Source organism: Thalassophryne amazonica, chromosome 7 (assembly GCF_902500255.1).
Source record: "Thalassophryne amazonica chromosome 7, fThaAma1.1, whole genome shotgun sequence".
In the NCBI taxonomy this organism is placed as follows: domain Eukaryota; kingdom Metazoa; phylum Chordata; class Actinopteri; order Batrachoidiformes; family Batrachoididae; genus Thalassophryne; species Thalassophryne amazonica.
Window position 1 is genome coordinate 107621182 of NC_047109.1, and position 16358 is coordinate 107637539.

Genomic DNA, 16358 nt, shown 5'->3' on the forward strand with positions numbered 1-16358 from the left:
TGCATTTTCTATGAAAAGCATACTGTCAGTGTTCCTCGCGATTAGAGTTTAACTTGATAACACAGAGGAGGTGTTAGTTAAAATCCATTTTGTTACTAAAAATGACAAATTCCTCACAATTTCTGCAAATTTTCAGGAAATACATAAGCTGAATAAAATCTTGTATTTGCTGTGAGTTCAGGTTTAAATAAACTGTGTTCACAAGGTGGGGTACTGAGGATTTGATGTTTTAAAATATTCTAAATGTTCTCTGTTTAATTTTGGGAACTCGAAAAAAACACACTTTTCGATTTTAACTTATCGAGGTTGGTACAGCGAACTGCAACACACGATCGTGGCATTCTCTGTGAAAACTGCTGTATATTAAGCAGAAAAAAATGTGGCAGAATGGTGTGAGTGCGATGGACGTCACTTAGGAAATGAGCACGACAGTGGTTTGTTTTCAGCGGCTCGCTGGTTACTATGCGCGTTGCTATGTGCACACGCATTAGGGACCCAGATGTCTGACTGTACCTATGTCTTCCAATAACCTGCTTATTAGGAATCCTTTGATTTTCATATAATAATAATAATAATAATAACATATTCCATCAAAATATAGACCTAAATTATATAAAAAACTGCTTATTATCAACTCCACATATCAATCAGAAATCTTTAATTTGTGCCAAGTGGCTTTTGAATGTTTGTATTGGATCAAAATTTATATTATTTCTACCTCAAATGTTAGAATGTAAGTCATCAGCTAACATGTGGCTCCCATATCAATCCACACGTTTCATAGCAAAACTAAATGTCCCAGACTTACATTATTAGCAACTACTGTGTTCACATCCATATGTTTGTGCTGCATGTACACTGTGTTTATTCCTTCCTATATCTCTCTGTGTGTATATATGTCTGCCCACGTTGGATGAATGTCAATCTTTTTCTTAAAATAACTGTATTTGCATTTCTATTTGTACCTCAATGTCAACCATGTCTTAACAAATGCACACTTTGTCTGTAAAACTATGTAAGAGTAAGTGCACCTCTTTGTACATTCCACTTCACAGCCACATATGACCATCCATGAAAAATCTACTTCAGCTCCCAAACTTCCTACAGGCACTGCACTAGCATTTCAAAGGAAAAAAAAAACTCTTCCTGACAGAATATGCATGCAAGGTGCTTTGCGTAATTCAGCTGAAAGCAGCTGTAATTCCCACCTTTGTAATGAATAGTGAAAATTTCACTTCATTGAAAAATTGGCAAAAAAAAAATGACATCAAGCAGTAATAAATCAGTAATGGGTGCCATGATTACATCATATGAGATACACTTCATTCAATTAACAATCTTTGTTTAATGATGTGGTGATGGCAAAACGTGACTCATTAAAAATTTTGTGCTTTTTCTTTTTTTTCTGAGCCCTCTAGAAGGTATTGTTCACTCCAAAGAAGGGCTGACCGGTGTGTTACTCCTGGTGTGTAGTGAACAATTTGCATGGTAGCACCCTGACATCATTGTGTGAGTGTGTATGTGTGAATAGGTGAATGTGAGGCATAATTGTAAAGCACTTTGAGCATATGATGCAGATGGAAAAGTGCTATATAAATGCAGCCCATTTACCATTTATGACCGTCACAGGGACTGCACAACACCCCACAATTTCTATTGTAAAATTGAGATCAGATATAGAACTACAGTAAGCCCTAAAACACTGCCACTGGGGCAGAATACCACCTTGCTATAAACATCATATGGGGGAACTCGATGGACAAAATCAAAAGGAGGGCAAGTCGCGGGACCCAAATTAGGCATCCCTGGCTTACACTTTGCTCACAAGTAGCATGTTGGGTGGCTGTTGAGAATTGGTGCTGTATAAATAAAATTATTTAAACCATACAGTAAGACAGGAAGCACCAGGACCCAAAGTACTTGGACTTTTGTTCTCCTGCAAAAGTAACAGCATTGCCAAACACGTCATTTAATGCACAGGCTGTGTAAATCTGTATCTGTAAATATCAAACTGGAGTAAAAGAAAATGACAGAGAACACAGCCCTAAGTCAGGTGATGTTCTGCATTGTGCTGCTCAGCTGCCGTGGGTAACCAAATATGGACAACTGTCAGCCACTCACATGCCTATGCCACGTGCCTATGCCTTTTGACAGTCAGCTTCCTTTGTTATATAAGACAGAACAAACAAACAAATAAACAACCAACCAAAAACTCTTCAGTCTCTGTACAATCTCCTGCCCGGGCAAATGAAAATGGCGCTGTCACAATTATTTTCAGTGTTACCCATCATTCCTAGCAGTTATGTCAACATTTTAGATCTGGAGATGCAGCAACATGGGATTTTCACATTTTTTTGGTTTGTTTTTTTCTAAACGGTACTCCAGGTTATTACGGAAAGCTCATTCAGTGCTGTTCACCACATTTTCAGATGTGAAGAAGATTTATTTCATAGCTGGATTATCGCTATAACCAAATACAACGTGTAAACTACAGCCCTAGAGATAATTAGTCTGACAACTGACCCCAACAATTCATCAGATACTGTAGAGATGATAAAACACAATACTTAGTCAACCACATCAGACCCTGACTTGGCATCGATTTTAACAATATTTATTAACAAGAGGGCACTGCTTAATTATGACAATACAATACATTACTTTCCAGTCTGAACCAGTTTCTTAGAAGAACATACAGTAGTGTTCAGAATAATAGTAATAATATTTCTTATTGTTACATGGGAAACAAGGTACGAGTAGATTCAGTAGATTCTCACAAATCCAACAAGACCAAGCATTCATCATATGCACACTCTTAAGGCTATGAAATTGGGCTATTAGTAAAAAAAAAAGTAGAAAAGGGAGTGTTCACAATAATAGTAGCATCTGCTGTTGATGCTACAAACTCAAAACTATGATGTTTAAACTGCTTTTTTTTTTAGCAATCCTGTGAATCACTAAACTAGTATTTAGTTGTATAACCACAGTTTTTCATGATTTCTTCACATCTGCGAGGCATTAATTTTGTTGGTTTGGAACCAAGATTTTGCTCGTTTACTAGTGTGCTTGGGGTCATTGTCTTGTTGAAACACCCATTTCAAGGGCATGTCCTCTTCAGCATAAGGCAACATGACCTCTTCAAGTATTTTGACATATCCAAACTGATCCATGATACCTGGTATGCGATATATAGGCCCAACACCATAGTAGGAGAAACATGCCCATATCATGATGCTTGCACCACCATGCTACACTGTCTTCACTGTGAACTGTGGCTTAAATTCAGAGTTTGGGGGTCGTCTCACAAACTGTCTGCGGCCCTTGAACCCAAAAAGAACAATTTTACTCTCATCAGTCCACAAAATATTCCTCCATTTCTCTTTAGGCCAGTTGATGTGTTCTTTGGCAAATTGTAACCTCTTCTGCACGTCTTTTATTTAACAAAGGGACTTTGCAGGGATTCTTGCAAATAAATTAGCTTCACACAGGTGTCTTCTAACTGTCACAGCACTTACAGGTAACTCCAGACTGTCTTTGATCATCCTGGAGCTGATCAATGGGTGAGCCTTTGCCATTCTGGTTATTCTTCTATCCATTTTGATGGTTGATTTTCCATTTTCTTCCACGAGTCTCTGTTTTTTTGTCCATTTTAAAGCATTGGAGATCATTGTAGATGAACAGCCTATAATTTTTTGCACCTGCATATAAGTTTTCCCCTCTCCAATCAACTTTTTAATCAAACTATGCTGTTCTTCTTAACAATGTCTTGAACGTCCCATTTTCGTCAGGCTTTCAAAGAGAAAAGCATGTTCAACAAGTGCTGGCTTCATCCTTAAATAGGGGACACCTGATTCACACCTGTTTGTTCCACGAAATTGATGAACTCACTGACTGAATGCCACACTACTATTATTGTGAACACCCCCTTTTCTACTTTTTTTTTTTTTTACTAATAGCCCAATTTCATAGCCTTAAGAGTGTGCATATCATGAATGCTTGGTCTTGTTGGATTTGTGAGAATCTACTGAATCTACTGGTACCTTGTTTCTAATGTAAGGAATATACTCAAAACCTGGATTAATCTTTTTAGTCACATAGCACTACTATTATTCTGAACACTACTGTAAAATACTTCAAATATCAAAATCTGTTTTGAATACATTTTTAATATATTTTATCTGTAGCTTGAGAGCAAAAATAAAATAATATAAAAATAAAAAAAAATACCAGAGAATCATGTAATGTAAATTTCCCAGGTGTGAAACCCTCAAACCCAGGACCAAAATTGTGCAATGACGCATATTTCCCACTGACCTTTTCTTGTTCAGCTAGGTTGATGTAATGTCTCAAAGGCTTGTGGCACTCAGTCATATGAGGGACAATAAGACACATGGTTGATACTCTACCCTGGACACTTACAAATTTCAATTACCTGTATACAAGACAGTGAAATGGGATTCTACTATCACCCTGCCTATAGGGTAAGCTCCACCGCCAAGCTGCTCCACAAAAAAAAAAAAAAAAAAACTGAATTACAATCTATACAGCCTCAGCCATATGGTCAAAATGCTACACTTTACTCCGGCTTGCTTTTATTTGCTCAACCCACATGATTAGGTATAAAGAGTTCAATAAACAACAAATGACTTAAAGGCAACGTGGTTGCAGTGCAGAGGTCTTCAGGTGGTTCAAAATGCTGCTGCCAGACTTTTCACACGAAGCAGAAAGTTTGTGTTGTGTGGGCCGCTGAAGAGGAGGTACTGCTGGCCCACCATCACCAGATGGCGCCCTGCTTGGAGTGCGGGCTCCAAGCACGAGAGGGCGCCAGACCCAGAAGAAGTGACAGCTGTCACTCATCCTCTGCCCCAGCTGTCACTCGTTATCATCACTACCATAAAAGCCGGACTGCAACTCCACCTCCCCGCCGAGAAATCGACTACCAGAACCAAGGTAATTTCTCTGCTGAGTATACGCTGTCTAACTTTATTCTGTGTGCAGTCGCATTCCTGTGAAGACCCAGAAGAGGGACAAACAGGAGCTGCACGAGTGTGTGTGATTTGGAGGTGGAGGTGCTCCCTCCTAACGGTATCTGGACTATAGATTACTGAGTGTGCGGACTCACACTCACACATCATATTTCTGCTTTCTGCCAGCAGTACCAGGGTCGACAGTCGAAGACAGAGGCCACCTGGGGACTCGGGACTTGGCGGCTCCGGTGTTCTTCAGGCCGTTGGTGGTGGAAGCCGTGTGGGACGCGGCTTCTCTCTCGTCGGGCGTCTTCTATCTTCGAGCCTGCCCACACTTCACCTGGTGTTTATTGACTGTGAAATTAAGACACGTTTCGTTGTGTAATATCACAACATTAAATTGTTACCTTTTGGCTTACTCATTGTCCGTTCATTTGCGCCCCCTGTTGTGGGTCCGTGCTACGACACCTTCCCAACAGGATTTCTCGGCCATCGTCATGGACTCCGAGGGGCGTCAACTCCAGCTTGAACGGCCAATGGAAGAGCCAGGAGCGCAGGCGTAAGCGGGAGGCGGGTTGAGTGAGCTGCAGCAGATCTTAACCGCCTTCAAGGCCCGGTTAGAGTTAGTGACCGAGCAGAGTGTCCTCCTTAATCGGAGGGTGGAGGCTCTCACCGCCAGGGTGGAAGCGCGCGATCAGGGCGCTGCTGCAGCCACTCCTCTGGCTGGTCCTGGGCCCGTATTAGACGTTCCACTGGTCGTTCAACGAACCCCCCCACCGTCCCCTGAAGCATACATAAGCCCTCCGGAACCGTACGGGGGCTGTGTCGAGACGTGCGCGGACTTCCTCATGCAGTGTTCGCTCGTCTTTTCACAGCGCCCCGTCATGTACGCATCAGACGCTAGCCGGGTGGCTTATGTTATTAATTTGCTTCGAGGAGAGGCACGCGCATGGGCTACGGCGCTTTGGGAGCAGAATTCACGGCTCCTAACGTCTTATACTGGGTTTGTACGGGAATTCAAACAAGTGTTTGATCATCCCAACAGAGGCGAGACCGCTTCGAACGTGCTGCTGTCTATGAGACAGGGGCGCCGTAACGCAGCCGAGTATGCAGTCGGCTTCCGCATTGCGGCAGCGAGGTCCGGCTGGAATAACGTTGCGCTCCGCGCCGCCTTTGTAAATGGACTGTCCCCGGTCCTCAAGGAGCACCTACTGGCCAAGGAGGAACCGCGGGAATTTGACGGGCTGATCGATTTGGTTATACGTTTAGACAACCGTTTAAGCGAGCATCGTCGGGAGCAGGCCGGGAGGCATGACCGGGCACGAGTCGTCCCTCCCCCTTCCGGTTCCGACACGGTGACGTCGTCCCCACGCTTCACTGCCAGAGAGCTCCGTGTGGCTACAGCTCCCCCTGCTGAGGAGGCTAGGGACACGAGTAGGGCCAAATTAAAGTCAAACATCAGACAAAGGAGGCTGGCCCACGGGGAGTGTTTCGTCTGCGGCTCTTGCGAGCACATGCAGAAGGACTGCCCTAAAACGGTCAAACTACAACGCCCGTCCTTAGAAACTGGGCTAAGGGTGGGTCATAACATGCACGCTGGAAAACCCCGCAAATCTGCACGAATCCCAGTAACAATCCTTTGTGGGGATTTAACCCTTCATGCCCCAGCACTGATAGACACAGGGTCTGAAGGGAATCTGCTGGACAGCAGATGGGTAAAGGAAGTAGGGCTCCCTCTGGGGGCTCTGCCGGCACCATTGCAGGTGCGAGCACTAGATGGCACCCTGCTTCCATTAATCACACATCAGACACAACCAGTGACTTTGGTTGTGTCTGGGAATCACAGGGAGGAGATAGTGTTCCATGTAACACCTTCTACCTCCCGAGTGATTTTGGGCTTTCCATGGATGGTGAAGCACAATCCCCGGATTGATTGGCCGTCTGGGGTTGTGACGCAGTGGAGCGAAACCTGCCACCGGGAGTGCTTAGGATCCTCGGTTCCTCCCGGCACTACGGCTAATGAGGAGGTCAAAGTTCCCCCCAATCTATCGGCGGTGCCAAAGGAGTACCACGATCTTGCTGACGTTTTCAGCAAAGATCTGGCACTCACTCTTCCCCCGCACCGACCGTATGATTGTGCCATCGATTTGGTCCCGGGCGCTGAGTACCCGTCCAGCAGGCTGTACAACCTCTCACGTCCGGAACGCGAATCAATGGAGACCTACATCCGGGACTCCTTAGCTGCCGGGCTGATCCGGAACTCCACCTCCCCGATGGGTGCTGGTTTCTTTTTTGTGGGCAAGAAAGACGGCGGACTCCGTCCATGCATTGATTACAGAGGGCTGAACGAGATCACGGTTCGCAACCGATACCCGTTACCTCTGTTAGATTCAGTGTTCACGCCCCTGCATGGAGCCCAAATTTTCACAAAATTGGATCTTAGAAACGCGTACCACCTGGTTCGGATCCGGAAGGGAGACGAATGGAAGACGGCATTCAACACCCCGTTAGGTCATTTTGAGTACCTGGTCATGCCGTTCGGCCTCACTAACGCCCCCGCGACGTTCCAAGCTTTGGTAAATGACGTCTTGCGGGACTTCCTGCATCGGTTCATCTTCGTATATCTGGACGATATACTCATCTTTTCCCCGGACCCTGAGACCCATGTCCAGCATGTACGTCAGGTCCTACAGCGGTTGTTGGAGAACCGGCTGTTTGTGAAGGGCGAGAAGTGCGAGTTCCACCGCACTTCTTTGTCCTTCCTGGGGTTCATCATCTCCTCCAACTCCGTCGCCCCTGATCCGGCTAAGGTTGCGGCGGTGAGAGATTGGCCCCAACCAACAAGCCGCAGGAAACTACAGCAGTTCCTAGGCTTTGCAAATTTCTACAGGAGGTTCATTAAAGGTTACAGTCAGGTAGTTAGCCCCCTGACTGCCCTGACCTCCACCAAGGTCCCCTTCGCCTGGTCGGATCGGTGCGAAGCCGCGTTCCAGGAGTTGAAACGCCGGTTCTCGACTGCACCAGTTCTGGTGCAGCCTGATCCTGATCGCCAGTACATAGTAGAGGTGGACGCCTCTGACTCAGGGATAGGAGCCGTGCTGTCCCAGAGCGTGGAGGCTGATAAAGTCCTCCATCCTTGTGCCTTTTATTCCCGCAGGTTGACCCCAGCTGAACGGAACTATGACATCGGCAATCGGGAACTTCTTGCGGTGAAGGAGGCTCTTGAAGAGTGGAGACACCTGCTGGAGGGGGCATCGTTGCCCTTCACGGTTTTCACTGACCATCGGAACCTGGAGTACATCCGGACCGCCAAGCGGCTGAACCCCAGGCAAGCCCGCTGGTCTCTGTTTTTCGGGCGCTTTGACTTCCAGATCACGTATCGCCCCGGGACCAAGAACCAAAAACCAGATGCATTGTCCCGGGTACACGAAGAAGAAGCCAAAGCGGGGCTGTCGAACCCCACCGAGACCATCATCCCCGAGTCCACTGTCGTGGCCACCCTCACCTGGGACGTGGAGAAGACCGTCCGGGAGGCCCTGACAAGGAGCCCGGACCCGGGGACTGGCCCCAAGAACAGACTGTACGTCCCACCAGAGGCAAGAGCTGCCGTATTGGACTTCTGTCACGGGTCCAGGCTCTCCTGTCGTCCCGGAGTGCGGAGGACCGTGGCAGTAGTCCAGCAGCGCTTCTGGTGGGCGTCCCTGGAAACCGACGTCCGGGACTACGTCCAGGCCTGTACCATCTGCGCCAGGGGCAAGGCAGACCATCGGAGGATGACGGGACTCCTCCAGCCCCTGCCGGTGCCTCATCGGCCTGGACTTCATCACGGGCCTCCCGCCGTCCCAGGGCAACACCGTTATTCTCACGATAGTGGACCGGTTCTCCAAGGCGGCCCACTTCGTGGCCCTCCCGAAGCTCCCGACAGCCCAGGAGACGGCAGACCTTCTGGTCCACCACGTCATGCGGCTGCATGGGATACCTTCGGACATCGTTTCAGATCGTGGTCCCCAGTTCTCTTCGCAGGTGTGGAAGAGTTTCTGTAAGGAGCTGGGGGCCACCGTGAGTCTCTCGTCCGGGTACCACCCCCAGAACAACGGCCAGGCAGAGCGGGCTAACCAGGAGTTGGAACAGGCCCTTCGCTGCGTCACCTCCGCGCACCCGGTGGCCTGGAGTCACCATCTGGCCTGGATCGAGTATGCCCATAACAGCCAAGTCTCGTCTGCTACCGGCCTCTCCCCTTTTGAGGCATGTTTGGGGTTCCAGCCCCCATTGTTCCCGCTGGTGGAGGGAGAGGTCGGTGTGCCCTCGGTCCAGGCCCACCTCAGGAGGTGCCGCCGGGTGTGGCGGACCGCCCGCTCTGCCCTGTTAAAGGCCCGGACGAGGGCCAAGACCCATGCGGACCACCGACGTTCCCCGGCCCCAACATACCAGCCCGGGCAGGAGGTGTGGCTCTCGACCAAGGACATCCCTTTGTGTGTCGACTCCCCAAAACTGAAGGACAGATTCATCGGACCCTTTCGTATCCTCAAGATCATCAACCCGGCCGCAGTGAAGCTTCAACTCCCGGCTTCACTGCGGATTCACCCTGTCTTTCATGTCTCCCGTCTCAAACCACACCACACCTCGCCCCTCTGTACTCCGGGACCTACGCCGCCTCCTGCCCAGCTCATTGACGGGGAGCCTGCCTGGACAGTCCGCAGGCTCCTGGACGTCCGTCGTAAGGGCCGGGGTTTCCAATACCTGGTGGACTGGGAGGGGTATGGACCTGAAGAACGCTCCTGGCTGAAGAGGAGCTTCATCCTGGACCCGGCCCTCCTGGCCGAATTCTACACAAGACATCCGGACAAGCCTGGTCGGGCGCCAGGAGGCGCCCGTTGAGGGGGGGGTCCTGTTGTGTGGGCCGCTGAAGAGGAGGTACTGCTGGCCCACCATCACCAGATGGCGCCCTGCTTGGAGTGCGGGCTCCAAGCACGAGAGGGCGCCAGACCCAGAAGAAGTGACAGCTGTCACTCATCCTCTGCCCCAGCTGTCACTCGTTATCATCACTACCATAAAAGCCGGACTGCAACTCCACCTCCCCGCCGAGAAATCGACTACCAGAACCAAGGTAATTTCTCTGCTGACTATACGCTGTCTAACTTTATTCTGTGTGCAGTCGCATTCCTGTGAAGACCCAGAAGAGGGACAAACAGGAGCTGCACGAGTGTGTGTGATTTGGAGGTGGAGGTGCTCCCTCCTAACGGTATCTGGACTATAGATTACTGAGTGTGCGGACTCACACTCACACATCATATTTTTGCTTTCTCCCAGCAGTACCAGGGTCGACAGTCGAAGACAGAGGCCACCTGGGGACTCGGGACTTGGCGGCTCCGGTGTTCTTCAGGCCGTTGGTGGTGGAAGCCGTGTGGGACGCGGCTTCTCTCTCGTCGGGCGTCTTCTATCTTCGAGCCTGCCCACACTTCACCTGGTGTTAATTGACTGTGAAATTAAGACACGTTTCGTTGTGTAATATCACAACATTAAATTGTTACCTTTTGGCTTACTCATTGTCCGTTCATTTGCGCCCCCTGTTGTGGGTCCGTGCTACGACACCTTCCCAACAGTTTGACCACATTACACCCATTTTGGTATCTCTTCACTGGCTTCCTGTCTTTGCGGGATTGGATTTTAAGGTTCTGTTACTGGCCTATAAAATTGTTCATGGGCTGGCACCGCCTTACCTGGCTGGCCTGGTTGAGCCCTACGTACCGGCTCGGGCCCTGCGTTCCCAGGGTGCAGGACTTTTTTGTGTTCCTAGGGTGAATAAAAAGTCTGCGGGTCACAGAGCTTTTTCCTATCGTGCCCCTGTTCTGTGGAATGATCTTCTGTGACTTTTAAGTCAAGACTTAAGACTCATTTGTTCTCCCTGTTTTATCATTAGTATACTAAGATGTTATGTGTTTTTAGTCTTTTTACTTTTTATGGTTTTGCTCTTTTATTATGTTTTTAATTTTTTAATCTATTTTGTGTTTTTTATTGTGTCATGCAAAGCGCCTTGAGATGACCTTGTTGTGATCTGGCGTTATATAAATTAATAAATTTGATTTTGAAAGAAATTTGGGTTTCTTGTTTCAACATAGCTGTAAACTCATTGTACAGTAAGTATTGTGGTTCCAGTTTGCTCGACCTGCTCTGTGACGTCACTCGCTTTCTTACAGTTCAGAATATATTTCTTCACGCCGAACTACGGCAGACTTATTCACCATCAGTGAGACTTTTCGAAAAAGGCTCTGCTTCTGCACCACCCCCAGGAATAAATCCGCAGGCCCAGCTGGGAATGTTGATTGGTGCCCTCCATGCTCCATTAAGCTTTTTACAAGCAGTTAAAGCAAAGGCTGCATTTCTGTGCAATATTTACTTACAAAAAATATATATAATACCGTGAGCTTGTGATCCGCATGAGCAGCAGGCTGCATCATCACACATGGGATTAATCTGTTTTCATAAGCACAGAGCTTTACGGAATAAAAATCTCTGCCTACAATTTCAGAGACCTTTTTTTTAAAGACTAACATGGAATATCGAGCAGAAGCACATCAAGGTCTTCCAGAGATCTCTGCTGAATTATGTATATACCAAGGTGCTTGGATAAACTGAGCACCCGTGCACATACTACTCATTCTATTCCCCATAGCACTCCAGTGTTCGAGCGTCCTCTCCATTACCTACAGCACAGGGCATTTTTCATGTCAACACAATCAATTTTTATTTGCCCTCGTCCTATGCTGCTTACGCCCCGTGATGCTGCCTCGAACTCTGCCACTGCTCAAGTTGTTTCAACTCCTGTGTAAGATTAGGTTGAAGCCGGAGTGCACACACACACACACACACACACACACACACACACACACACACACACACACACATTGGTCTCTGGACACTATGCTGGGATGGAGTTCAGTCATTGTGCATGTATTGATCAGGTGTGATTTCACTGGACGAAAATTACAGTGAGCCACAGCAGTGGCCTTCACTGACCTTTGTTTATTCATTGTGTAACCACAGGCTTGATTCTTCGCCAATAATTGTCAGATATAAAGCAAGTGTGCAGTGCTGCATAGTAATTCAACACCAGAGAAGCATTTAACTGGACTGTCAATAGTTGTGACCTTCAAACATTCAAATTTACACAACAATGAGAAAGCATAAACTATAAAAAATGCGCACTATAAGGAGGATAATTAATCAAGTTACAATGGTACGTTTCATCACGTACCATCAGCCATGGCAAGCTTGGAAAGTAGACCTGCAGTGATACACAAAGTATCTTTTATTTAAAGGGTATGCTGAGCAAACATGACTCACATGATGATGAGATGTCTGTATGTGTGTGAGAGAACCATAAATCTATGTGAACAGCGTGGTATATACAACGATGTGTGACAGCTTCAAAAAGTCTGAGGAGTTACGTCAGCGATAGAAAGCCACAGAGTACAGGGTACCCGCGCCGTCTGGGAGAGGACATGCCCCACAAGAGAACCAGTGCCCCACATCAGCAGGAGGCAAGAAGTAACCACAGGGACAACAGACCAGCTACCAACTGGAAAAGTGCACCCCACCACCACACATGGGAGCAAAAAAAGCCTGGTGAGTCAACATAATTCATTACGTCAATGCTGAAAATGCATTGACATCAATATTTTTAATTGATGCATCTTTTTCAATTGTTTTCATGAATTTACCATTTTGATTTCCATAAGACTTCAAATAACTGTTATCTGCCAATGCCACAAAGTGACTGCTACGCGAGTGTGTTGGTGATGTGGGTCGTTTTTGGCTCTGGTCACTATCTGACTCAATTCCAGTTTTTAAATAAATCATGGTGGTTGCAGCAGAGTGAGGTTTGGTTGCTCCAGACCAAAGATGTCAAAAGTATGAGATTATTTAAAATAAAAACAAAACGTTGGATGAACATTGTGCAAGCTTTTATTTGCAAAGCACTAGTGCTATGCTCAAACATAAAAGGAGACAAACAGGTGCAATTCTGTATTAAGCATCACCAAAAAAAAAAAAAAATGCAAAATCACCCGAGGTATTGTCTATTGACATTTATTAATAAAAAATTCAGTGGTTTGAATGTCAGCCATTACTGTTATGAGGCTACTTTACAAAATGTAACTGTTTTTCAGTCTTCCCACAGCACCTCGACGGGAACAAGCACAAAGAGGAAACAAGTGGACATCGGAATGCAGCTTTTACATTAATGTGATTATCGGCAATGATTAATTATCAGAAACGTGGAGTTTGTGAACATTCAGTTATTAGACTGAGCATTCTTAACGCGCTTCATCTATATTATAATCGGCAAGCGGCCTCTGTGTGCAGGGATGTGTGCGTGCGTGCATGCGTGCGTATGTATGGCTTCAATCACAGAGAAACTGGTGAGAGCTTACATTTTGTATGTATGTATGTATTTTGGGTCAAGGATGTATGCTGTGAAAATGAAAAGTTGATGGGATTAATATTTTTGGAAAACTATGGATATTAGCTAATAACACTGAACAATGGACGGGATAATTACATTTTGGGCTCACACTCCATTCTAGTAGGGGTGGTAAATCATCTATGTATTAAAAGCGTGCATGCATGCATGTAGTAAGTTCAATATAAGTACATAATATAACTGTAAATACATTAAAAATACATGGGTGACACAACAAAGTGTAAACACATTTTCATTGTGGTCCATGTTAAAATCAAATGACAAAATATAATAATAATAATAAGTATATGATAACAAGAAAGTAAACAATTTATAAATACATTGGGATGGTAAATTAACATTAACAAATTATGTAATTAACAGTAAATAAAAGGGTTGAGTTCTTACTCTAAAAACTGTTGAGGTCTCACATCTAAGGTTCTAAAAACATTCTGCGCTCACACGCTATTCCAACTCATCATAGAAACTTTGGATAATTTATTACCACCCTTGAAAAATGTCAGCTGCCTATTTTATAAGCACTACTCAATCGAGAGCCCGTGGATCCCCACGGCAACACGCTAGTTCAAACTTAAGTGGGAGACTCAACTTGTTTTAAGGAATTGACACAGACTTTTTCCAAAATTCTGCTATAAAGTTGTCAAATGCAAACTACTGAATGGGTTTCGGAATCACTCAGTCAATATTGATAAAATTAAGTGACATGGCTCAATGTGGTGTGACACAGGAAGTGGTAGAACACACGATGCAGACTCGCAGGCAGAGGAGTAAAGGTAATAAAAGGCTTTATCAAGAAATAAGTCAATGGTACGGGACACAGTGAGGCAGTCAGTGGGGCAGCGGTACAGATAGACAAGATGCAGAGTCATAGTTCAGCAAGCAAGCATGATGGAGATCGGAGAAAACAAGCAAGGTCAAAAATACGAGGCAAACAGGACTGAAACAAGGATGCTAGGATGTGAGACAACATCAACACACTGGCAGGGAAGTGAGGGACTTTGAGGGCTTAAATACTGGCAGGCTAATTAGGGAAACAAGGTGCACGTGTGGAAGAATGTTCAAGAAGGGAGGCATGGTCAGGTGAATTCAAGAGGAGGGAGTGATCAAAGATTAAACGGGCAGGTGCAAGAGTTTTAGTGTGAGAAAAACCCAATGGAGAAAAATGTGCCCAGAGACCCACACTGTAAAAGTGAACAGAACAAGGGGTGAAAACCCATGACTAACAGAACACAAACAGATCAAGAGACACTGAAGACAAATAAGAAACAAAACCAGAGAATAACATAACATAAATCAATCAAAACGAACAGGCAAAAAGGGGAGACAGGTGCCGACAGGGGACATCTACAAATCCTGATATTACGTGTGCTTATGTTTTGAAAATTCATTGTTGACACAAATCTGTAAAATAGTTGATACATTAATCAGCAGAGAAATTGTTGATAGAGCAGTCCTACATGAGATGTCAGACTACCAGTCCCAATACTGGACAGGATTCAAAACCCCAGACAGAATGGGCCAGTTACCCAACTAGGACTGCCCACTGGAACATGAGCCTGCGCACTACTGCAACCCAAGGTTTGCGTCCCCACACCAGGGCCACTGAGGTACCCCTTCATCTCCTTCCACCCCAAAGCCACTTGCACCAAGCAAACAACCCAAAACTCTGGGTGGCTGGACCGCAACCACGAAAAAGCAGCACTCCAAAACCTACAGACAACTGTCCTACGAGCCCTACATGCATAGTTATGACATGGTTGCTACTGATAATGTCCACCTCTCATAAAATAAAAAAATAATGTATGTAGGCATTACATATATACATATGATATGCATATATATATATATATATATATATATATATATATATATATATATATATATATATATATATATATGCATATGATATGATATGCAGCTCCATAAAAATAACATTTGATATACTTACCAAAATCTCCAGGGACGAAGATGTCATAGACACAGCTCTGGCCTCTGGTGTAATTATGTGGATAGTTCGGGGACAAGACAGTTCCCTCTGAGCCTGTGAAGTGGCCTCCGCAGGGCGCTGTGGCAACGAGAAGCAAAGCAAAAAGAATCGTTAACAAATATGAAGCAACCAGCTTCAAATCAGCAGATACAACAAAATGCAATCAACCTCCGTTTTTTTAAACTATACATAACCACAGAGGTTAGCCGTTATCACAAAATGAAACGACAAGACTCCTCCTGACTTTCAGCTGCAGACAAACGTAATTGTGTCCAGTCTCCTGAAATAATGTGATGCTTGCGAGACACTCTGGGGATGCCTTCAAAAGCAAAGTGACAGAGAAAAAACAAGGCTGAGTAGTGTTTACAGGGTTAAAACTCAACGGGGAAACAAGCAGCCAGGGAAAGTAGATTTCCCGTCAAAATAAGTGAAAACAATCAATCAATCAATCAATCAATTTTTTTATATAGCGCCAAATCACAACAAACAGTTGCCCCAAGGCGCTTTATATTGTAAGGCAAGGCCATACAATAATTATGTAAAACCCCAACGGTCAAAACGACCCCCTGTGAGCAAGCACTTGGCTACAGTGGGAAGGAAAAACTCCCTTTTAACAGGAAGAAACCTCCAGCAGAACCAGGCTCAGGGAGGGGCAGTCTTCTGCTGGGACTGGTTGGGGCTGAGGGAGAGAACCAGGAAAAAGACATGCTGTGGAGGGGAGCAGAGATCGATCACTAATGATTAAATGCAGAGTGGTGCATACAGAGCAAAAAGAGAAAGAAACAGTGCATCATGGGAACCCCCCAGCAGTCTACGTCTATAGCAGCATAACTAAGGGATGGTTCAGGGTCACCTGATCCAGCCCTAACTATAAGCTTTAGCAAAAAGGAAAGTTTTAAGCCTAATCTTAAAAGTAGAGAGG

General features: G+C 45.7%; 1 protein-coding gene and 1 long non-coding RNA gene across 2 annotated transcripts in view; both read right to left on the minus strand.

Annotated features, from left to right (window-relative positions):
• LOC117514727 (CUB and sushi domain-containing protein 3-like) overlaps positions 1–16358 on the minus strand; it is an 885172-nt gene that overhangs the window by 418370 nt on the left and 450444 nt on the right. The window contains exon 31 of the mRNA XM_034175291.1: positions 15398–15514. Within this exon, the coding sequence (XP_034031182.1) occupies positions 15398–15514 (117 nt within the window). The remainder of the gene's footprint in view (positions 1–15397; positions 15515–16358) is intronic.
• LOC117514730 lies at positions 636–13671 on the minus strand. Its single transcript, XR_004561950.1, has 4 exons — positions 13660–13671; positions 8205–8209; positions 4315–4319; positions 636–756 (listed from the first exon to the last, which is right to left on the minus strand). It is a non-coding gene; the product is annotated as an uncharacterized LOC117514730 (long non-coding RNA).